We start from the raw sequence: 25,173 nt of genomic DNA on the forward strand, positions 1-25,173 counted from the left end.
TAGCTATCAGAGGAGCTATCATATCACATCATAGGAGTCAGATGCATTGTCATTGCCGCCACACAATGGCACCTAAGCTCTTGTGGTCAGTTTGCATTGTTTGGCATAGGGCCTGTGCATGTCATATCTGATCCCAGTGAAATGCAGCAAATTGTGATGCAAATGCACCGTTTTCATTATGAAAGTGCGCGACAAAGGAAGGTCATTTTATACACTAAATATAAACGCTTCGTGTCATTTGTGTGCCCGAGAGATGTGATCGTGAGAAGCATAAACAGAGACCTTCAGCTGCATGTTGTTCAGGAAAAGTTACTGCGGCCTGAAAGTAAAAAAATGTCCGAACCACAAAAAAAGAAAAAAGCTTCAGACTTTCATAAGCTGCTTGGCGTATATTGGTTTTCTCAAGGTAGCGGTATGTTATGGAGGTGTATCCAAAAGTAATAGCCAAAGCCAGTAAAACAGCGTCTCAGAAGGTGAATAGCCAGAAGAATAAATTTTTCATTCTTTGAAGGAAAATTGTGCTTGTTTCTCCCTTTTAAATTTTTTTTAATCATCAGCATTGGGTCGTGCTGCAGTTTTATGGTTAAAATGTGGTAGCAGAGCATATGTTGTAACATGAGCATATTTATTATCAACTCGTGAAATCGAGTTATAATTAGGTTAGTCTAAACACTTTAATTTAAAGCATAGTTTTTATCAAGCTGAGCTAAATAAATGCTTTTTTATTGTTCCTTTTCTCACCATTTTAAGTATACTTCATTCAGTGTTTTCAAGCAACATACTTCACTGTACTTGGCATGTTAGCATTTGGTTTCTGGGGCACTTCTGAAAACACGAACTCCTGATAAGACGATCAAACGATTGTGGTCCCTTCGAGTTCGTCTTAAAGGGAGTGTACTGTAGAGAAGGTGACATTTGGTCCCGTGCCTCTCAAACGGCTCAGCTCTCACTGCGATTTCTAGAACCACTACGAACGGCACCGGCAGCGAACAATGATCCTTGCTGGAGTAAAGCCCCCAAGTGGTGCGGCATGCCTTTGTGGAAAGAGGAGAGTGAGACGTAAAGGAGAAACGAAAGAGGAGGGCCTATACACCCTCGTGCGCTGTGGTGAATGTGGCGTTACTACTCGCACGCAGGCAACGTGCACTGTCAATACCACCAAGTGTTAAAAAGTATGTGAAATAAAATATTTTTACCAGAGATGTTGCGTCCTCAGTCTAATTTTGATATTGTTGTCCATTGTTTCCAGATTTTGTTCAGGTTCCTCTGGTGAAGCTGTCAGTTTTCTTCTTACAAATTGTCAGATTTAAATCATTACTGTTGCAGTCTAAAGCTTATGAGTAGTACCTACACACAACAAAGCTGATAAGTTACGATACTTTTATGAAACAGTTTTTCATTTGGCAATATATTTGACAGAAATTCTGAGGTTCCCAAGTGCCGCATTTCAGAGGGCAATGACTTTTATACAATTAAGAGCTAAAATTATAGGGATTATAAAGTTGCGATTTTCGTATTCTTCCCAAATATGCATATATAAATTTTTCAAGGCCATTCAATCATAAGACTGCAGGCAAGTTAGGCAAACCAATTTTTCGTACTACATTTATAATTATGAATACTATTTCAGTTGTGAAAAAAATCAATTGCACTTTTGCTTTTAGCAGGCTAAAGTATACTTTGCTTGAAAGTTTCATTTTTTACATGATAATGTTACAATTTTAAAATCTACATGCCAGCATCATGACCTATGTAATGCCTAGGACGAATATGAATATGGATGTCGCCAACTGGCAACAAGAAACACACAAGATGTGCGGGTGAGGACAGCTGTGGAATTGCTCTTAAAGGGTCTCTGAAACGGTTTTGATGATTTTGTAAAAACACTTTGGGCTGGTAGACCAAGTACCAAGGGTAATTTACAAACCAATTTGAGCTCTTTGCATAAGCAGTGTAATTTTTTTCATCACTGCAGATCGTTGTGACTCGGGCAAGCACATTTTCAACTGTCCATTCACAGAGCAATATGCTCTGCCCACTGTCATCGTCATCAATGTCATCGTGGCTGCTGACTTGATTCGCTATGGAACACGGGGCACAGGCCCCGTGAAGGTGGAGCTACAGTGGCTAGAATAGGAAAGTGTCATGAGCGGCAAGTGGCGCCTACGGAGCGCACTGAAGCCTCCGAGGAGGAGCCGTAGGGGGGGGGGGTGCGCGCAATCGTTTATATGTTGTTTGCACGTTTCCGACAGTTTCGTCGGATGCGTTTGTCCTCATTTTTTAAAATTGTGCTGGCACTATGACACCAATTTTTCTGTATGCACTCTCATGGCACGAAAACAAAGTCATTGCTTCGTCTCGAAGTTCACTACAGGCTACAAGTCAGCTAAAAAGAAGCATGCGTTGTTCGGCGTTCCAAAGGACGAAACTCTGTTAGTGCAGTAATGGAGAGCGATCCCGTGCGCTGACAAGCTGCTTCAAGAAAACTCGGCTGTGTGCGAGCTGCACTTCGGCGAGAGGTACATCTCCCGGCACTTCGAGCACACTGTGAATGGGCGAAACTGTCCACATTGAAAGGCGTACACCCATGGGCGTACTTGCTGTTCAGGGGGGGGGGGGGTGAAGGTTCATTACAAGGTGCCTCATTTCTATTAAATCAGTGTATGAGGCAGATTTTACGCCCCCTCCACTTCTAGATGACTAAGAGTGCCTCGCTGCCTAGTCAATGTATAGAACAGATTTAGCGGCCCCTCCCGGGTGGTCAGACACCTTTGCCGCCCTCGTGCGGACGCCTATGGGTAGGACTTTCGAGAAGCTCTTCGAATTTGTAGACGCCATTGAAATCACTTTTTCAAAGTATTTTACCTGCAACGAGCTTCACAGTGACAGCTTGGAAGAGCTTGTTTTCTGCTTGAAAAAAAAAAAAAAGATGTTACACTGGGCTGCGCACAACATGGTTTGAGCCTCACCAATCAAGTAAAGTCTTTTTCTGCTCACCCCTTTGCGTTTTTACACAAAGGTACTCCAGAAAAAGCGAGCATCTTCCCGTGAAAAGAGGAAGTACCTGAAGCTCTTGCAGCCCTATGTTCTGTGGGGCGCTTGTGAAATATAAAACTTTTTTTCTTGGGGATAAAAAAGGACGTGCAACAAATTATTAAGAATGCATTGTTGTAAACAGATAGTTAGTCACTTCTCGGAAATGTGCTGTATCACCTGTGCAGAAAATTAAAGGATTTTATCCAAATACCGCTCGTCGTTCTCGCCTCTGAGTATGACGTTTTGATTGATGGGGCTTTATTTACAGATTAGTGCTTGAGAAAATGATGATTCGCCGTGAAAAGTGTTGCAAGCAACGGCTCACAACTGAGTTCATTGTTCGACTCTTTTACCACTTCACACCGATAAAATGTTTCAGTGCCGTCACGCGCTCACTTTCGGCATCCTGTCGCCCTGACGATATTTCAGATCAGTCGTGCACCCACGTAGGCATCCTGTTTTTCAGAAGCTAATTAACATATTTTCTCTGTCGCCATTTGAGGCCATCCACGAGCAATAAACAAATTTTAAATGTTTCACATTGCCCGCGCGCGTGGTTTACTGCCGTCTCTGCACAGCGCATGGCCGCCTTGGGTGACGTGCAAACGTGTGCCAGTGCCATCTGGCGGTTTCCTCCCAATGTGTTACGCGCTAGCCGGCGCGTTCATCACACTTCTCTATCCTAGCCACTGTAGCCCCCGAGCGCTCGAAGGATGAAATGAGGTAGTTGAGGAGGAAAGGCAGAAGCGGAGGAAGAAGGCGTTTGTTTATTGCTTGTAGCTCCGTTATTAAGGGGTGTTTCAATGGAATTATGGTGCCAATGATTGTTACACTAGCGGTCTAATGAAAAACGGAGTGTGAGAAAACCGTGTCATGGACCCCTTAATCAGTCAGCATGTGCTCTCTAAAATTTGACAGGGAAAGATGGGGACCTACGTTACTGCCCCAGCCAGCTGGGTCGGGCCGCTCTCGCCTCGGGCCTTTCACCTGATGATGCACTCGGCATGGTGGCTGAATTGGAGCGGGCTCGGCGCTGCCTGGCTCTTGACAGTGACTTGCACCTTGTTTATCTGGTCACACCTGGACACCTTGGTGCACAGGTGAGTGGTGGGCAGGGACAGCACACACACTAATCAATTTCAGTTGACCCGTCTACTTTTTGCAGGGGTGGAGGAGGAAGTTATACTCCAAGCACAATGAACTTATGCCAGTACCAATGTGGTTGAGTACTACATGAAGTGAGGTCTGTGGCCTTTCGATTGTAGGAGTTGTCATCATCATCATCAGCCTGACTGTGCCATAGAAGGACTACAGAATGACTGAAAGCTGAGCCAGTTGGTGACAGTATCTGAACATATTTTAACACAGCGCACGACTACACAGACACAAGAGAAGAGGGCACAAAGCACAGTGCTGTCTCACATTTGAGTCTTAATTAGAAAAAATAAATGGAAAAGGAACACTTCAACTTTCACACCCATGTGACCACACTAAGGCAGAAAAACAGATCAGCTGACATTTTGAACTATGAAAAAACCTTGATATATCCCACCAGTACTCTCCAACAGCATAAAAGTTAAAATATCGTGATATCTAAGAACCTAACCTCGCTATCATGTATGGCTATAAAAGGTATGCTAATGCATTGTTAGCCCCTTTTTTGATATTATATGCTTCAATTATTACTCGCGTGATTTGATCTCTGTGTGTCACTAAAACTTCTACTTCATAGAACATAGGTGCGCAAGGGCACTGCGCAGCATGTTGGGACACATGTGAGTGAACATTCCGTTGCAAATAACGCCTGTGTTCCAACAACCTAATGTTAATGCATCTACTTGTTTGGCCTATGTATACATAACCACCGGAAAACGGCAAAGAATACACGATACCCTTCCTGCACTGTACAAAAGGAGTTGCATGTTTGACTCCGCAGCCTTCTTTGGTTATTTCTGACACGCGCTTCTTAAGCTTCCGTTCAATCATCCCACAAACCTTATTCAACTTATTAGGCGACGAAAAAACTACATTTATCCCAAACCGGCTGGCAACATCCTTTAAATTGTGGGATAGTCTGTGTATGTACGGAAATACTGCTGAAGATTCCCTTTGCTCTGGATCTGGATAAGTAGTGCTACTGTCAGCATTTTTTTTAAGTCGCTTGGTCAGCTAGCGAACAGTTTGCTGGATGCTAGTGTCCGGAAAACTATTAGACTCATCACTTGTTTCGAGAAACTAGTGCCCATCTGATGGGAGCAAGACCTAAACGGTGCAGAACGCAAACATGAAAAGCAATACCATTCTTAATAACTCTCAAATGGCCTGTGCCCACTGCAGTGCAAAAAAGGCCCCTCCCATGATATACTAATCAACCTGGTCTTGTGCTTTCTGCTTCCACTTTATACCTGCAAGCTTTTTAATCTCATCGGCCCACTTAACTTTCTGTCTCCCCCTCGCACGTTTGCCTTCTCAGGAAATGCAGTCAGTTACCTTCAATGACAAGTGGTTATCCTACGTGCCCAGCCCATGTCCATTTCTTCTTCTTCTTGATGTCAAGTGTGATATTCTGAAGCATGGACATGGCGGGGGGGGTTCTGTAGGCTGTCTTATCTAATCTATTTTTGAACCAAATGTCACAAAAGTTGGCATGCTTACTCAGCTGGTTCTCCGGATTCCAAAGATGTTATTTTTTCTGTAGCTTCAGTATTTTATTACATAATTAGGATAACAATATCTAATGTTCCTACTGCAATACAAAAATAACCACCAGTCAAAAATTTACAAATGGCATAGGGATCAACAGTAGAAAGCACAAGTCACACAACATAGGAAGCTTTTTTTGATTGTGTCCTTATTTTTTACTTTAATGTACACTAAACTTCGTAGCTCTAAATGTGGCCATGGTATGGTCACACAAGACTAATTTTAAAAACTTGCATCAGGAGAAATTAAAATATGCTTGCTATGTTGCTCCAAACATATAGCTTCATGCTGCTATCTGTAATAGTTTCTGATATATTGTAGGAATAGTCATGCAAGGTGTACGAAATTTACATATTGAGGAAATCAAGAAAACAAAGATTTCTAACATTTTTAACAGTAAAAATGTATGTACTTAGAATAACATAGTCATTAACATATTGACCTGTGTATGTGGCAGTGGCGAGGACAAAGAAGCAGTGTCAGAACATTTGGCCAGAACAAGGACGAAGATGATGTGACTGCCTTTTTATTTTTTACAGCTAGCATTCACTTGTAGCATTTTCATCGCCAGGGGTGCGGTCAATGTCGTCGATGGATGTGCTGAAGTATTGTTGACCAATTTAAGCAAAGAACGCCGATACATTGTTGGGGGCACTGCCATTGCCTATTTTGAAGAACTTGCACAAATAGAAGATTGCCATCTCGTGGAGGAGGTGGCACCACCTGCTTTCCCAACAATTATACCTGTGGAAGTTAGTCCGACCGCCGAGTGAGACTGCCTTATTGAGCTGATCAGGAAGTTTTGCGGCTGCTTCTCTTTCACTTCCAGAGTTGGTCAGACATTTCTCACGAAAAACTGCATCATCACAGATTCTGACGACAGACCCATCCAGCAAAGTCTTTATCGTGTTGCTCCAAAGGGGCGCATGGCAATTCAAAAACAAGTGAAAACGATGCTTGAAGACAGCGTTATTAAGCCATCCAACAGCCCATGGGCATCACCCGTAGTGCTCGTTAGAAAAAAGGATGGCAGCTTGCGCTTTTATGTCGACTATCGGAAGCTCAATCAGATCACAAAGAAGGACGTTTATCCGCTGCCACGTTTTGATGATTCCCTGGATCGGCTGCGAAACGCACGCTACTTTTCATCAATGGGTCCGAAAAGTGGCTACTGGCAAATTGAAGTGGATGAGAGAGACTGTAAAAAGGTCGCCTTTGTCACGCCAGACGGACTTTACGAATTTCAGGTGCTTCCCTACGGTTTGTGTTCGGCGCCAGCCACATTTGAGCGTCTAATGGACACAGTGCTACCGGGACTTAAGTGGCAGACCTGCTTGGTGTACCTTGATGACGTGATTGTCTTTTTTGTGATGTTCGAGGAGCACCTAAAAAGCTAGAAGCAGTTTTTCATGCAATACATTTGGCCGGCCTTACACTGTAGCCCTAAAAATGTCACTTTGGCTTCCATGAACTTCAATTCTTAGGTCATGTCGTCAGCAGTCATGGTATCTGACCTGACCCAGATAAACTTACTGCCGTGGGGAATTTTCCAACCCTGCCAGATAAACAATCAGTTCGGTTTGTTTTGGGACTAGAAGGAACCTTCGATTATACGTCCCCCAGTTTCGCGACGACCAGCATTTTACGACAAATCGGTTAGGTCCCGGCAAAATCCCCATAGGAATAATGTATCAAAAAACTTGGTTATACGGCGCAGTTTTACGCCGACCCCGCATCTTACGACGGCAGTCAGATTTTGTCCAAAAGAAAAAAGAACGCCTTCACTCGAATCAAACGTGGATCAAATATTCACGGGTGCAAAATATCAAATTGCGTTCATTGACGATTAGAAATGTAGAGAGCGAGACAGATGTCTTCTTAGAATGGAAAATTTATTCTCCTGGAAGTTTATGCGCTTCTACGCATGCCGCAATCGCACGTGTACGTATCTGGGGTTGTTACCTAGACAAGCTCTATCCTCATGCTATAGCTCCAGCCAACTGAAAAGCTGATATTTTCATCTTTTTCGTCCATGGAAACATATTCTGGTCAACATACACCTTCCCTTGTCTTGCCTTGTCGCACTCGAAGTCACAGGCTTGCGGACGCATAAGGGGGCGACGCAGTTGTTTTCACTGTACAAGATTACTTTCACTTGACGCCGACATTCATACTAACAGCAGGACGTCACTAGTTGCACTTCACAAGGCCACAAGTTACAATGTGCATAGCTCAGTAGCACACAAAGGCATTCTACGCACACTCATGGTTGGTCGCCATTACGTGATAGCAGTGACACTGTGCCTGACTCTTCTGATGGGAGGCTATTGGCAATGCGGTTTCGGTTTCGTTTTCATGCGCAGGCAATTTTCGAACTCTATTTATCGGTAGAAAGATGTGCATTGGACTCAATTCTTTTTAAACTTGAGAATAGAGATTAACTCGCATGTCTTTCAACCAAGTTACGCTGTCATTAGCTGTCACTGGCAGAAATAATTTAATCTACCTTTCTAGCAGAGGCACAAGGTGGTGCCGTGGGCTTATTCAGGCGGTCTATACCCATTTTTTGGGGCAAGGCTGAGTGTCGTTGCTATATTCTTAGTTTCTCGATTATACGATGCCCGGATCACACGACTGTTTCACGTGGTCCCCTGAAAGTCATATAATCGGGGTTCCACTGTATGTGTCTATTACCGGCGATTTATTGCCAATTTTTCACGAATCGCATGGCATTTACCCAGCTCACTAGAGAAGATATCCCCTTCTCACGGGACGAAGACCAACAACGGGGCATTTCACGAGCTTCGCCAGCACATGCAAATGCCTGCTGTCCTTGCCCACTTCGATAAAGACGTGCCGACCATATTGCACACACACGCCAGTAATGTCGGTCTCGGAGAAGTACTCGTACAGTGGCAGGATAACAGCGAAAAGGTGATCGCTTATGCCAACAGGATGCTGTCCCAAACAGAAGCCAACTACACGACAGCTGTGAAAGAATGTCCCGCAATGGTATGGGCAGTCATCAAATTTTGTCCGTGTTTGTACGATAACTCATTCACAGTTATCAGCGATCACCATTCACTCTGCTGGTTAATGAATTTGAAAGATGCATCCGGCCGTCTCGCACGCTGGAGTTTTTAGCTCTAAGAGTTTGACTTCACCGTTGCCTTCAAGAGGGGTAGACGACACGCTGATGCCGACTGTCTTTCTCGGTTTCCCGTTGAATCAGCGGAGCGCGACGACAACACGGTCTTTTTGGACGTTGTCGACACTGCCGCCTTTTCACGCCAGCAGCGGGACAATGTTGAACTGCTGCGACTGATTCGTTATGTCGAAAGACAAATCAATTGCATGCCGAAATTATTTTCGAGAGGGCTAGCGTCATACTGTTTGCGCAATGACGTACTTTACAAAAGAAACTTCTCACCTAGGGCAGCAGCTACTTGCTCATCGTTACGTCACCGCTTCGACATGAAATCTTCTAAACCTGCCACAACGAGCCGACCGCCGGTCACTTGGGCTACATCAGGACATTGGCAAAGATTAGGTAGATTTACTACTCGCCGAAACTTGCCACGGTCATGAAAACTTTTGTGCGGACGTGTTTGGACTGTCAGCGCCACAAATGACCACCCGTTAAGCCAGCCGGCCTGTTGCAGCCTGTTCGAGTGTGAGAAACCCAATCGGCACAAATTGGTATGAATTTTCTAGGTCCCTTTCCAAGGTCTACCACTGGAAAGAGGTGGATAATCATCGCTACTGATTACCGCACCCGACACGCTGAGACAGGAGCTCTGCAACGGGCTACGGCTGCTGAAGTGGCGCGATTCTTCATCGAAGCCATCGTATTAAGGCAAGGCGCTTCCGCACTAATATCACCGACAGACGTACTGCATTCAAGGCCGAGCTCTTGGATATCATTTTGTGACCAAGTGGCACGTGCACAGGAAGACAACGGCATACTGTCCTCAGATCAATGAGCTGACTGAACGTTCTCAGCAGGACCCTGGCTGACATGATCAGCATGTATATAGACGTAGAACACAAGAACTAGGATGACATCCTACCCCATGGCATGGAGTTTTCTAATATATTGCCACTTGGCCGCTAGTTACGGCGAGCGCAAGCCATGGCTGCCCGCGAGAATGGAAGACGATGTTCTGGAGCAGCGCGTGCTCTGGCTAGTTGTTTATTATTGAAGCAGCCATCTTGCCAGTTTTTGGCGCGTCTCCCCGCCGGCTCAGTTCTTCCTAGTTGAAGACCTTTTGTAGCACGTGACAACTGGTGGAGGTGCTGGGTAACCCCCAGCCGGTGTTCGAAACGCCTCCAGGTAGCCCTGTACCTGCAGTGACACCACCTGTCCACCGCTCAAGCCGAAGACTCCGAGGACTACCTCCTGAGCGTGGACCTTTCCTGAGAGGACGTTTGTTACACCCCCGAACACTACGGAAGGCGCTGCAGCCTCCAACGCACAGGAAAGCGCTGCAGCCACGCATCATACGCTGTGGAAGCCACGTGTGCCGAAGGTGTTCCACGGTTCCGTCTTGGAGGATGTCGAAGACTGGCTGGCCCAGTTCGAAGGGGTTTCGGATTACAATGGTTGGACCGACTTCGACAAAATGAGGAACGTGTATTTGAGCTTGGAGGACGGCGCTCGTACATGGTACCAAAACCGTGAGCCTTTTCCTTCGTGGAGCGTCTTTCGTCTATACCTGCTGGCAAGTTGGGCCAATCCTGATCGCTGCGAACGAGCCGAGCGAGCGATTCAGTCGCGCCTCCAAATGCTGAATAAAAGCGTCATGATCTATGTCGAGGACATGACGAGCCTCTTTCGTCGAGCTGACCCCGATATGGCAGAAGAAAAGAAGGTCCGTTATTTAATGCGAGAAGTGAAGTAGCAGCTTTTCGCTGGCCTCGTTCGCTGTCCCCCAAAGACCGTGGCGGAATTTTCGACCGAAGCTACAACCATGGAGCAAGTGCTGCAGCAGCGCTCTACTGTGTACGACCAGCAAGAGAGTGCCGCTTCGTCAATAGGTCACATCGGAGGTGCGGCAGGCAATATCAACATCGAGTCTCTTTGCGATCTCATGCGATCGGTAGTGCGCGACGAACTACAAAAGATTCAGTGCCAGTCCCAACCTACTGCAGGGTCTATTTGCAGCCTTGTCAGAAACGAAGTACGACAGGCTCTCCAAGTGCCGCCTTCCAGCTATGTCCCGCCTGTCCCGGCGGAGCCACATCGTGCATCATACGCAGAAGCTGTAAGCCGAGATATTCCTGCTTCACTGCGCTTCGTTAATCCTATGCATCAGGATGCACTTCCTTCGCTGCAGCCAATTCAGCACTTAGAAAATCGACAGCCACTTCCCAGAGAATCAGACGTATGGCGCACACTGGACAGATGGCCATTGTGTTACCACTGTGGTGAAGCTGGACATGTGTACTGGAAATGTCCCTATCGTCGCCTCAAACTACAGGGTTTTGTCGTCGACGCACCACGGCCGAGATTTGGCGAAACACCGAGAGCTATTGAAGATTACCTCTCACAGCAGCGCATTCCACTGCGGCGGCAGTCGCGGTCCCCATCCCCAAGGCGATCTTTTCCAAATTTTCGGAGCCTCCCAGGAGCGGCGCCGTCGCGCTCGCCAAGTCCTAGGCGGGAAAACTAACGACAGCGACCTTCGGGAGCGAGGCCGCTGACACTCGACGCAAGCAAGGCCTCCCACCGACGCAAGCACGGACACGGAGCGATTCCCTGACGACAATGATGAAAGCCAGAAGCAGATTTTCTCTGGATATACATGTGGTAGTCTATGGTCCCCACGACGTTAGTGCATTATTGGACACAGGTGCGGACTACTCGATCATAAGCGGGGAAACTGGCAGCGCACATAAAGAAAGTTGTAACGCCTTGGTATGCAGCACAAATTCGTACTGCCGGCGGGCACGTAGTCACCCCAATCGGCATGTGCACTATCAGAGTGAGCATTCGGGGACGTACGTTTCTCGCCAGCTGCCTCGTACTTCGTGACTGTTCCTGAGACTTAATCCTCGAAGTCGACCTTTTGCGGGAGCAAGGCGCTATTATCGATCTTCGAGATCGTACCGTGACGTTTTCGACAGCTGGATGCTCCGACAAACCTGACGACATCCGTGACAGCACGCTTCGCGTTTCTGCCGACAGCATCATGTTGCCTTCGCGTTCAAGAGTCCTAGTTGATGTGGTGTCTGACAAGTTACGGGATGGTGAGGTTGTCGCCGAAGGCAACTTGACGGTTTTGTTCGCACTAGGTGTCTGCGCTGCACGCAGCCTCGTCACGCTTTATGGGGGACACTCTGCCCTACTTGTGACTAATTTCAGTAACGAGTACCGGCACCTGTTTCGTGACACCGTCATCCCTTTCGCCTACCCTATCGCAGACGTTTCTGAATGCTTCGCATTTACATTAGCCAACGACGGGCTTCGACCGACACCAAGCGACGTGACTTCACTACTTGGAAAAGTTGATGTCAACTCGACCCTCTCGGAACAACAACAGACTGAGCTACGTGAACTGCTATATCAATTTAAAGAGTGCTTCGCGTCCACCTCGAAGGTTCGTCAGACACCGATCACCAAACACCGAATAATTATGTATAACGACGCCTCGTCCATAAAACAACACCCTTAGCGCGTTTCGGCAAAGGAACGTGACATTATAAATGCTCAAGTCAAAGAGATGTTGCAAGATGACATTATCCAATTTTCGAAAAGTGCCTGGTCATCTCCGGTCGTGCTTGTGAAGAAAAACGATGGATCACTGCGCTTCTGCATGGACTACAGGAAACTTAACAGCGTGACTAAAAAAGATGTCTATCCGCTGCCTTGCATTGACAATTTCCTCGACAGACTGCGGCGGGCCAAGTATTTTTCATCGATAGACTTGAAAAGTGGCTACTAGCAGATCGAAGTTTATGAGCGAGATCGTGAAAAAACCGCCTTCGTTACACCGGATGGCCTATATGAATTCAAAGTGCTTTCCTTCGGCCTCTGTTCTGCACCTGCGACATTTCAGAGAATGATGGACACTGTTCTTACCGGTCTAAAGTGGCACATTGCTTAGTTCACCTCGATGATGTTGTCGTGTTTTCTGCCACCTTTGAGGAGCACCTGAAGCGTCTGCAGAATGTGCTGGAAGCGCTCCGCTCTGCTAACCTGACACTAAAGCCAGAAAAAATGCCATTTCGGTTACAAGGAACTTAAGTTTCTCGGCCATGTTGTCAGTGCGGATGGTATTCGACCAGACCCTGACAAAAGTACCGCCGTGACCTTGTTTCCTGTTCCATGTGATAAGAAGGCAGTGCGTCGCTTTCTAGGACTCTGCGCGCACTATCGCTGCTTTATAGCCAATTTTTCTAGGATTGCTGAACCGCTCACTCGGCTCACTCGTGAAGATGTTCCATTCGTCTGGGAGGAAGAACAGGACACAGCTTTCTCTCAACGTTACTAGATACTTTTCCAGTTGTCAAACTCCGCCGCGGCGCGTGACGCTTTTCCATTGAGCGCCGCGTGGGGGCGCGCGCGACACGATTGGCCCGGTTCGGTGAGAGGTGCAACCGCGAAGGAACCGGCCTGCGAGCGCAGAAGGCGACCGCATCGTTCTGCTCGAGTTGTTGTGCGCGTTTGCTTTTGTTTCCCGTGTATAGACGTAAAATGTCGATGACTGCTGTGACTGTGTAGTGAGAAGCAATGCCCCGTTGCTTTGTGACCGGCTGCAAAAGCGGCTACGACTCTGCGAAGAGCGCAGCTGAGAAGAGACACTTTTTCAAACCGCCCAACGAAACTTCGAGGCTTCAAGAATGGCAACACGCGATCCCAAGGAGCGACAGGGAGCTCACGAGCTCTTGTGTTGTGTGCGACCTTCACTTTCAGGAAGCAGACCTTGTGAAAAACTTCGTGCACAACATCCGCGGTGACGTCGTCGTCATACCGCGAGACAAGTGGAGCCTCAAAGATGATGCCGTACCCCGCTTGTTTCCCAACTGTCCGAAATATCTTTCGAAGCCTTTGCGGAAACGCAAAGCTCCTGCCGTGAGGTCACCCCTCCAACCGAAGCGTCGGAATGTTCAGGACGACGCCGAACAAGAAAACACAGCGCCGAACACCTTCGACTATGGGGAGAGAGACGGCTCTGTGTCAGGCAGCGTCACACTCGATAGTACCCAGTCCTTGTTCGAGGAGCTATCGACAATGGCGCAAGAGGGACGGCGGCTGCAAGGCTGGTCGACTGAACTCGTTGATTCTGTTGTCGTGCTCTACAAACTTGAAGTAGAAAACTCAGTTCCCCGAGTCGGCAAGGCAGTGACGTTGTCAAGCGACCTTTGTCTCTCAGTCAGTGCGAATGGGCGGCTTGTACCGTCAACTGTGTACACAGGATGTTCGCACCTGGAGGTGAAGTCATTGAATGACCTAACATGCTTGCTGAGCTATGTGGAAAAGCTAAAGCCATGTCAGGGCTTTCCTGCCAAGCTTTACCCACAAATATCATCCTCGTCGGTAGCAAGTAAAGAGGGTGAGACTTGGCGACGCAAAACATGCACCACGCTGAGCTTGGATGCCACCTGCACAGAATGCAAAACGTTGGGTAGACTGTTTTTGATGCGCATGAAGAACTCCCAAGTGCGCAAACCCAGACCCAAGAGTAAGTGCATGAAAACGCTGCGCCGTAAAGTGATCCGAGCAACGCTCAAGAGAGAGAGGCTGAGCAAAGAGCTGGCTTCTATGAAAAAGCAACTTTGTAACGTGACTGAAGCTAAAATTGAAAGTGTGCTTCATGTTCTTCCTGCAAAGCAGCAACTTGCTTTTAAAACGGCGGTAATGGCAGCAAAGGCAAAAATGAAAAACGGAAGGCGTTATGACGACGAATGGCTGATGACATGCCTGTTGTTGCAAATTTCCAGCCCAAAAGCTTACACCTTGATATCAGACATGCAACTGTTGCCCCTTCCCACTAAAGCCCGCTTGCGTCAAATAATCAGTGGCATCCCATGCAAGTACGGGTACAATGAAGTTGCGCTAAGTACAATTAAGGCGCACTTCCAGGGCAAGAGTCACATCAGAAGGTGCGGCGTTCTACTGCTGGACGAGATCAAACTAAAGCAGTCGGTTGCATTTAACAAGGCGTCGTGCAAAATGGACGGCTTCGTCGACTATGGCGACGTAACATCCACAGCGACTGATAAGCTTGCTGATCATGGCCTAGTCCTCATGTTTGTGCCGCTGTTTGAGGACTGGGTGCAGCCCATAGCAAGCTTCGCCACAAAGGGAGCAGCCCCTGGGAAGGTACTTTCGGAACTCGTGCTGAGCGCTGTGCTTGAACTGCACAAAAGCAACGCCTCTGTGCTTGCTATAATAAGTGATGGAGCCGGGAACAACCGCTCAATGTGGGCCCAGCTCGGTATATCGGGCAAGCTGGACTCGTCGTGCCATCACATCGAACACCCTTGGGAGCCTTCACAGAGGATTTATTTCATTTGTGATGTGCCGCACATAATCAAGTGCATCAGAAATCATCTGAAGAAACATACCTATGGATTGGTAAGAAAAAAAGTGCAAATGTTCAGAGTTAGATTTTAATCGTTCTTTTTCTTACTTCCAGGCACGTGACCATAAGATCAACTTTGGTCACTATGTTACACTGTTCGACACAGAAAAGGACAAACACCTACGAGTCGTACCAAAACTGACGCGAGCCCATGTTGCACCTGATAACCTTCAGAAGATGAGTGTCAGGCTTGCCACCCAGGTATTTTGACTGCTATAGTCTGTGTGTTACTCGTTGCACGTTGTTTGTTTTCGTGTACCTTTACACCGAATGCACTTCTTTAACAGCTGTTCAGCCGTAGCACAGCAGCTGGCATCAAGCTGTACAGAGAAGCCAAGGTGCCAGGCATGGAAGACTCCGAAGGCACAGAAACATTCACCAGGATGGTGAATGATCTTTTTGATGCCTTAAACATCAAGCTACCATCGAGAGGAGTGAGGCGCCACTCGAAAGAAATACAGGTGACTGCTAGACCCCTTTTCATTTCGATTTAGCCTTGTATGTTCTTGAGCACTCACTTTGTTCAGCATGTTAACATCATGACACTAATATTTTCAGATCCTGAAAGACTTCCTGGAAATGCTCAACACGACGGAGCGAAATGCAGTCAAAGAGAACCTGAAGCTTTTTGCGTCACAGCAAACAACAGAGTCTTTACGAGTGACTTTGCTGTCCACCATAGACGTCATTGCATTTTTGCTGGCTCAAGGTGCTAACTATGTCCTTACAGCAAAGTTAAACCAGGACCCTTTGGAGGTAAGCATGCTGTTCTTGTTTTTGCTTGGTGCATTTTGTTAGCACATTTCAGTGCAGTTCAAAGGCATGTCTTTTTCAGCGACACTTCGGACTGGCACGGTCATTTGGAGGTGACGAATCTCATCCAACGGTTGTCAACTTCAGTCAGATATTCCGCCTCCTCAGCCTCTACACACCGGTAAAGACAGCTTTGCGTGGCAGTGTGCAAGGCACACCCTGTTCTGTGCTCGTTAGTGTGACTGACACACTTAAGATAACGAAGGACGCCCACCAAGAAGAGAAAGTCCGCCTGCATGACATAGTGGAAGCCAAAATGATGGAAATTACAACTGCTTCTGCTGACACATCTGAGCAAGGGCCAAGCGACCACGCCTATTTCAAGGGTGAGGTGGAGGACAGTGTTGTGTACTACCTGTGTGGCTATGTCATACACAAGTTCACCAAGCATGCAACATGCCATCTCTGCATAGAAGACATCAGCTGCGCCACACCTGTGCTTGCTTCTGACAGCTACCTAACCGACTACAGGAGCTTCAAGCAAGGCAGCTTAAAGCATCCAACACAGAAGATGTTGACGTTTTTTAAAATAGTCAGCAAAGTAGTTTCAGCTTGTCTGGACAAGGAGGATCTCTGCGGGGACATATTTTGGAAAGTGTTGGAAGAGTTGGAGAAGCACCACCTTTCTCGACTCGGTTGTGACCAGCACAATTCAGCATTCACGTGCCAACTGCTGAACTTTTTTATCATCACCCGCATGCATTTCTTCTCGCGGGATGTGAACCGCCGCCTCGGAAGCAGCCAAAAAGTGGCAATAGCGAACAAAAAGGCCCGCCTGCTGTGAGCAATCACGCAGCAGCCGAATAAGGTTCTTTGAATGTGTGTACGTTTGTGTTTTAAGTGTGTGCTGGCCCGTTACTTTGGCTCTTTGGATATGTGAAGCACTCCTGCTTGTGCGTAAAATAAATGTTTGTCAGGGCGTGCATACATTTCGTCGGCGTCCGCTGCTGAGCTAGGAGCCGGGCTGCTGCAAAGGTGAGTACGAGCGCTTTGAGTTGACGTTTTTCTCTTGTCCTCGCCGGTAGTTCGCGCTTTCAAGAAGCAACTTGTTATACCAACTGCCACAAGCAACCACGCGTGCGAGTGGGCGTGATAGTGTGCGAAAATAATCTAGCTGTTCTAACCACTAGCTGTTCTAATCTAACCAACGTGCTGACGCACGTTCGCGATACGCGGTGCTTTCTTTATCGAAAGTTCGCGAGCAATACAAGCCGCCCAGTCTGCGTTTTCCGGTTTTCTGTATAATAGCAGGCAACTTGCCTCAAATAGAAGGAAAATGTTAGCCGAAAACGCATGCAGAACCTATGAACAGCACCCGCTACTGCGCTGAACTGCAGGGGAAAGTTGCCTGTTCAGCTGCGCGCCGACGCGCTCGATCGGGCCGACCGTGGCGCGAGCGCCCCTGGCGGCAGTAAACAGAGAGGGGTCAAGTTTGTGCGGCGGTCCAGGCGGAGTTTGACAACTGGAAAAGTATCTAGTAACGTTGGCTTTCTCTGAACTACGGGAGCGTTTGCAGACACCACCAGTCCTCGCTCACTTTGACCAAGACGCTGATACTGAAATTCATGCTGACGCCAGCAACGTGGGTCTTGGTGCTGTCTTCGTACAACAACAAGAGGGCACAGAGCGAGTGATAGCGTACGCTAGCCGCACTCTTTTTCGCGCCAAGGTCAACTACTCCACGTCAGAGAAAGAGTGCCTCGCTGTTGTATGGGCCACAATGAAATTTAGGCCTTACCTTTACAGACGCCACTTCAAGGTAGTGACCGACCATCATTCGTTGTGCTGGTTAGCCAACCTACGGGACCTGTGTTGGCAACTGGCACGATGGAGTCTTCGTCTGCAGGAATACGATTTCACGATCGCTTACAAATCGGGCCGCAAGCACGAACATGCTGATTCATTATCCCGTGCACCTGTTGAAGCTTGTGGCCACGACACCGAGGATGACGATAGTTTCCTTGGGGTCCTTACTACAACAGATCTGATTACGCGACAGCGTGCGGACGATGAAATTCGCGCAGTTATCGAAAACCTTGAAGGACGCAACTCTTCCATACCTCGATGTATTTCTCGAAGTCTGTCATCGTTCTGTCTGCGAAATGGGGCCCTGTATAAGAAAAACTCCAACGGCAATGAGAGAAGCTATCTTCTGGTCGTGCCAACTGACATGCGTGACGACATTCTTCTTGCCTGCCACGATGAGCCCACATCTGGTCACTTAGGTTCCTCCCGAACTCTGGTTCGAGTTCGACAAGCATACTACTGGCCTAAGCTTTCTGCATCAGTTAAGCGATACGTGAAAAGCTGCCAGGAATGTCAATGCCGCAAATCCCCGCCACTAAAGCCCGCAGGGCTTCTTCAACCAATAGAACCACCCAGAGCGCCATTTGATCAAATAGGAATGGATTTACTGGGGCCCTTTCCGCTATCATCTGCCGGCAACAAGTGGATCGTAGTAGCCACCGACTATTTGACGAAGTACGCCGAAACAAAGGCACTACAACGCGCTACTGCTTCCGACGTAGCCCAATTCTTTATGGACCAGATCGTTCTTCGACATGGCGCCCTGTCGTGCGTAATCACAGACAGAGGAACAGCATTCACGGCTCAGCTCATTCATGACGTATTCAAGCTCAGCTACATGAGCCATCGCAAGACCGCGGCATATCATGCGCAGAGCAACGGCTTGACAGAGCGACTCAACAAGACCATCGCTGACATGTTATCTATGTACGTAGATGTCCAGCATAAGACCTGGGACCAGGTGCTACCGTACGTCACATTCGCGTACAATACTGCCGTCCAGGAAACTATGCGATTCACGCCTTTCCGTCTTTGTCTATGGACGTGAGGTCCAGACTATGCTGGATGCGATGCTTTCACACAATTGCGATGCTTTGATCACTCCTGATGCTGTGCAGCTTACCCAGTACGCCAAAAAAGCACGCCAGTTAGCATGCCTACACGTTACGCACCAGCAGAGTACAGACGAATGCCGCTACAACGCTCGTCATCGACAAGTTGAATAGCATCCAGGTGATCAAGTTTGGGTGTGGACTCCAGTCCGAAGCCAGGGATTGTCAGAAAAACTGCTCAGTCGCTACTTCGGACCATACAAAGTCTTGCGACGCGTGAGCGATGTGAACTACGAGGTAGTCCCTGACGACGCCTTCTCGCCACGACGGCGAAGGCACTCCTCAGAGATTGTCCACGTGGTGCGCCTGAAGCCGTACTTCACGCGGTAGTGCGACTGCACATGAACCATATCGCTGTTTTTGTGTATGCGCATATTTTCTGATGGTTCGACCCGACTTTGCCTTTGTACTTTTCGAGCATCAGAGTGATGGCTTTTTTTTTTTCGCAGAGGGGGAATAATTCCACTTGGCCGCTAGTTACGGCGAGCGCAAGGCATGGCTGCCCACGAGAATGGAAGACGATGTTCGGGAGCAGCGCGTGCTCTGGCTAGTTGTTCACTATTGAAGCAGTCATCTTGCCAGTTTTCGGTGCGTCTCCCTGCCGGTTCAGTTCTTCCTAGTTGAAGACCTTTTGTAGCACGTGACAATATTCTAGAGGGAACTCTGGTGCTAGTGTCTATGGAATCTGCAATGCCTGGTGCTTCAGCGAGCATGGGAATGATGGGTAGTACAAGTATTTGTCTAATCTTCGTATTTCTGGCCTGCTTCTTGCTCCGTATGTGTTCGTGTGGCTTGAAGCTGTTTTCTCATGATAGAAAAATCAGCTAATGTTCACCGGTTGTGCTTCACCACCTTATTCCTTTAGGCTTACCATTTCGATTGGGGGTCACAAAGTTTTAAAGTGTTCGTTTTTTTCTTAAAACGAAAGCGTAACCAGCAATAAATGATGCCGCAAGTACAATTTGCTGCCTGCAAGTACGAAGACTAGGCAAATCTATGTACTACCCATCATTCCCATGTTCGCTGAACGATCGCAGCGCCAGAGTCCCCTCTAGTTAATTTTAGGAAACTTTATGCCCTACGGCACATCCACAAACAACACGGCTCATCATAAGACCACTCAGAAGACGTCATTCAGTCATGTTTACAGCCGGGATGTTACAACAAGGTTAGACGCAATGCTCCTCCATGAAAACGAAGCTTATGAGACGGAAGCTACAGTTTTTATGCAGCGAGCAGAAGAAGCTCGGCAACTTGCTCGTTTGTGAATAATCTTTCAACAAGACAGTGACTCCCAGCACTACAATCTGGCACAGACCCGTCACATATAACGTGGGTGATAAGGTGTAGGTCTGGAGACCCATTCGTCGTCGTGGCCTTTCTGAAAAACTGTTATGGAGATACTTCGGACCTTACAAGGTTCTCTGACGCATCAGCGAGGTGAATTAAGAGATTGTTCCTGACGGCCCTCAAAGTTCAGAGCGCCGAAGATGTTCCCCAGAAATTGTTCATGTGCTTCAGATGAAGCCATACCTTCAGTGACCATAGATTTCTTTTCTGCTGTGTGAGCCTGCACCATCGATACATATTTTTATTTAAGGGGGGATTATGACGTGTGTATGTGCAGTGGCGAGGACAAAGAAACAGCGTGAGAACATTTTGTCAGAAGGACGGAGAAGTAGTGGTTGCCTTTTTGCAGAGTTTGATAAAGTCTTTTTGTCAGTCGTCCTCCGTTTAATCGACGATCCCGCGCCATCACAATATATATGGATACTAGAAAGCCTAAAGAAGAGTGCAACGCTGCAAGCTGATCGAAAATTTAACAAGTACTTCTCGAATTACAGTGCGATAAAGTTCATTGCATATAACAAAGAACAAAAAATGTTATTATAAAATAAGAAAATTTGGAGTGGCACACTCAAAATCGGCTCGCAGCATTGTTTTTGTGCACATTTAACTACATTGTGCGAAAATAATTACAGCTATAGCTGTCCTGGGTCCACTTTTACAGAAAAAGCAAACATGGAAAGTGGTCAAAATCTGTGTTTTGAGAAAAAAAAAAACGTTTTTTCCATGAGCATATCGTTTCTTCAAGTCCTGCTGCAAGTTATCGCTGTGTGCTCGTCTGCCGGCTAGGCCGCTTATCAGTTCGGTGACGGTACTGACGCCGATGTGCGACGAATGTGCACGCCATCCGTCCAATGACACGGCGATATTTTGTGGCTGAATTACATGTAAATGTCGTGAGCCGAACTTGCGCACTCGCTCATCAGTTTCGAGGCTACATGAGTGCCGATGTGTTCATTTTTTTCACATAAGACTGCTGCATTTTCGAATGGAGACCGCAACATCGTTGCGAACACGTCTTTAAAAGCAGTCTACCTGTTGCCAGTAGCTTCCGTTGTGCGTGCGGCGAGGAAATTCATCGTGAACGGATAAATTTTTTGTTGCTTGTCGACGCGCGGCGAACTCCACCCTGACGACCCGTCGCGTAGTTCGCCCACAAACGAGGTCGTTTCGTCAGCTTGAGGGGGGAGAGCGAAACCTCGGCATTGGTGCGTTTAGCGATAAGCGTAATAAACCAGCGAGGCCCTGCAGCAATAACCTTCTATACCTGGATCGAGTCGCTCACCAGTGAGCACCTTTCCTCCATGGCATTGGCCCGCCCTCCGCGAGTGCCATCTGTCGCATCAAACAAAAACAGCCCTGACGGTGAACACAATCTGGACGCGACGTCGGACGCAGTGTCATCTCCAAACTTATTCTTACACTGTGGTAACGGCAACATTTCGGTGCAGAAAAAGCAGGATTTTAGCGCTTATCTACACTCATATTCACCTCACAGGGGTGTTAGAAATTGATTTTGCGCCAGAAATAATGATGCGAGGAGCTAGAAACTTTTCATATAAGTGCGAAATTGGTACAGATTCTGAAAATGTCAGCTGCATAAAGTAAATTTTTTCGTGATTTTCGGCCTTCTAAGACCTGTGTCCCCCTTTAACCCCAGTTTTTTTTCCTGACCCAGTCTGCTCTCTTCTTGTCTCTTAAGGTTACACCTATTATTTTCCTTTCCATCGCTTGCTGCGTCGTTTTTGATCCAAGCTGAACCCTCTTTGTAAGCCTCCGGGTTTCTGCTCTGTAGGTAAGTACTGGCAAGATGCAGCTGTTATATATACCTTCCTCTTGAGGGTTAGTGGCAGTTTACCATTCATGATTTCAGAATGCTTGCCGAATGTGATCCACCCCACCCTTGTTCTTCCATTTCACCCTCAAGATTCGGCTCCGCAGTTACTTCCTGTTCTAAGCAGGCATATTCCTTTACCACTTCCAAAGACTCTCCACTTATTACAAAGCACTGTTTTCTGGTAAGACTGTTGCACATTTCTTTAGTTTTATGCCGCGGAGTAAGATAAAAGAGGAGTGCCGACTCCGCCGCCGCCCCATGCCTTCGCGCGGGACACATCAAGCGATGCGCACGCGGAGGTCTAACTCATTTCCTTGTTGTCCTTGTCTGCTCCTCTTCCTGCTTTTGCACATGCTTCCTCCTCTCTCGGCGCTATCACAATACGCAGCTCCATCTGTACAGCTGGGCTAATGAGCGCATGTGTGAACTGGTGGAAACCAGTGGCGGCAGCTGTGGCAGCAAGGAGCGGGGAGCGTCTCGTCTGCTAGAAAACTGTTTGCTCGGCTGCCTCAGTATGACAACCAAACGAAATGTGTATATGCCTGCTCATTATGAGATATGAACTGAAGGCATCGTACCGCTTTTTTTACATATATTCGAAACACTGTTACAGATCTTTAGACAAAGCAGATGAAAAATTCTGCTGAAAAAGAATGGCAGAGCAGACGTATGCTTGTTTTCCACGCCTAGACGCCTGAGTGCCAGTGTTGGCGTAATAAACCCTTTGTTTAAAATGTCTTGAATGTGCTTATTAATGCTTGAAGGGACAACATAACTTCGTATTCGTGTGTGAAGAGGCGGGGCAACCGGACAGAGGGCAATTAAGTGCTTTGTTCCCGGCTGCAAGTCTGGTTATGGCAAATGGCGGGAGAAGATTCTGATATTTGCGGCCCCGTCCGATCCGCTACTACTGTATCAGTGTCATCAAAAAGTACCGTATTTACTCGATTTTATCTCGCCCTCGATTGCAAAGCACACCCGGTTTCCACGACGAAAAAAAAAAGTAAGACATCGATTGCAACGCGCACCCATTTTTCTCGTTGGCCCGCACGATCACACCACTTGGGAAAACGACTCCTTTCGGGAGCGTCTTCCGTCTAAATATGAGGTACGGGGGAAGCTTGTGCCTATCTGACGTGCAACGGAGCATTGCCGTCACTCTAGTTTTACTGTGGCCCGATGTCAGCACGCAAACTTGCTTCGCCCCCTTCTTCTCGAAAGTTGTGGTGCCAGGCATGTTGGAGTTAAGAGGCGTCTGATCGGCATTTCCGATTTGCACAAGCAGGTAGCCGTTGCTGTGCCTCAAGTTTAGGACGAACCTCTGAAAACTGTGAAGTTTTTTTTCGTACTCCTCTGGCGGCTTTTGGCATATGCCCGTTCGCCTTCGGAGGAAAAAGCCTTTCCTCTTCATAAAGTTAGTTAGCCAACACCTGCTCGCTTTGAACTGGCTCTGCATTAGCCCTTTTTCTAAGGCTAACTGCATAGCCTGCACTTGGAGCAGTTCTGTCGTCTCGGGCCGCTGTGCCGCTCACTGCTCAATCACATACTCGCCGAGCAGCTCTTCTTTGCGGAAACCGACCCTGCTGTGGTCCACTGAAGCCTTTGCGTAAATCTTCGCTGTCGACAGTATTCTGCTTTTGTTTCCGCCAGTCCCGCACACACGTTTTGGGAACTCCGAACGACCGCGATGCGGCCCGATTTCCGTCCGTTTCGGCACACGCGATGACTTTTCTTTTAAAAGCGGCATCGTGGTGCACTCGTCGAGTTTTTGGAGTCGGCCTTTCCATGCCGTCGATGCTAATGCACTACAAGATGATGAACTCCTCAGCACGGTACGAAGTGCCGCACATGGGAAACACATAGGCAGAAATCGCCGACATGCCATGCCGACGCATGTTGGGGGCGGCCATTTCGGAAATGCCGATGACAATAGAATGACCGTATTAATTTTTTTTTTCGCCCTCGATTCTAACGTGCATGTGATTTATGAATTCGTTTAACCGGAAAAAAGGTGCGCGTTAGATTCGAGTAATTACGGTACCCTTGAGTATGCGACACCTGAAATCGAAAAATGAAATATGTGCTCGACACTTTGAGAAGCACCTCATCTTTGATAGGCACTTCAGCGAACACAGAGGAAACGTTCTACTAGACGTAAATGAAGTGTCTCGACTTCTAAAGGAGAAATTCGTTCCATCTTTTGGGTAAGCGGGGCTCAACTCAGCGAAGCTGAATATTAGGAGGAATCAACAGACACGGTACCGAGGAGCGAGAAGACATCAATTTGTCTGCAACCACATATAGAGTGGGCGCCTTTCTTTGCCCAGATAATGAAAATTCTCAGCCTTGCCTAGGAAAGGACTTCTTCAGTTGGTCGTGTGCCAAGGACCCAAGAAAAGACAAGAGCTTGAGTGCGCCTTCCCACGAACAATGTGCGGCAGAAAGCAGCGCAAGTAGCTCTACTGCTATAAGCGACAACAGAAACTCTCTGTGCCAGATCGAAGCTCACTTTTTTAAATGTTACCTCATGTATGAAGTTTATGTATATATTATGTTTATGTATGTTGTTGCACCATTGTATAATTCTAAGTGGTCCACGTTAAAGATGTCAGGCACTTGGCCTGTTTTGAATAAAAGAGATACATTTGGGTTATTTCTTCTCATAACGTCGATCCGCAAACTGCATTAGTCACGCTCTTTTCAGGAAAGAATTTGTAGCAGACGTAAGGCATGCACGAAGCAGACGGCAAAACGGATAGGGGAGCAGACCCACTAATGCGGCCAAGCGTGCGTCCGTGCCGTTGCTCTAGCAATGACGGACGGAGCCTCTACCCGCGACTCTGCTTGGGGGCAGCGCCTCTCCTCTGCCACTTTCCTCCATTTGTAGAGCCACCTGGCAGACAAACCGTGAAGAATGAAGCGGCGTTGCAAG

At 47.5% G+C, this 25,173-nt stretch overlaps 1 protein-coding gene across 1 annotated transcript in view; it reads left to right on the forward strand.

Annotated features, from left to right (window-relative positions):
* LOC119168700 (DNA polymerase theta-like) overlaps positions 1-25,173 on the forward strand; it is a 323,110-nt gene that overhangs the window by 101,373 nt on the left and 196,564 nt on the right. Inside the window, exon 13 of the mRNA XM_075867640.1 lies at positions 3,955-4,136. Within this exon, the coding sequence (XP_075723755.1) occupies positions 3,955-4,136 (182 nt within the window). The remainder of the gene's footprint in view (positions 1-3,954; positions 4,137-25,173) is intronic.

Source organism: Rhipicephalus microplus, chromosome 6 (assembly GCF_043290135.1).
Source record: "Rhipicephalus microplus isolate Deutch F79 chromosome 6, USDA_Rmic, whole genome shotgun sequence".
Taxonomy (NCBI): Eukaryota; Metazoa; Arthropoda; class Arachnida; order Ixodida; family Ixodidae; genus Rhipicephalus; species Rhipicephalus microplus.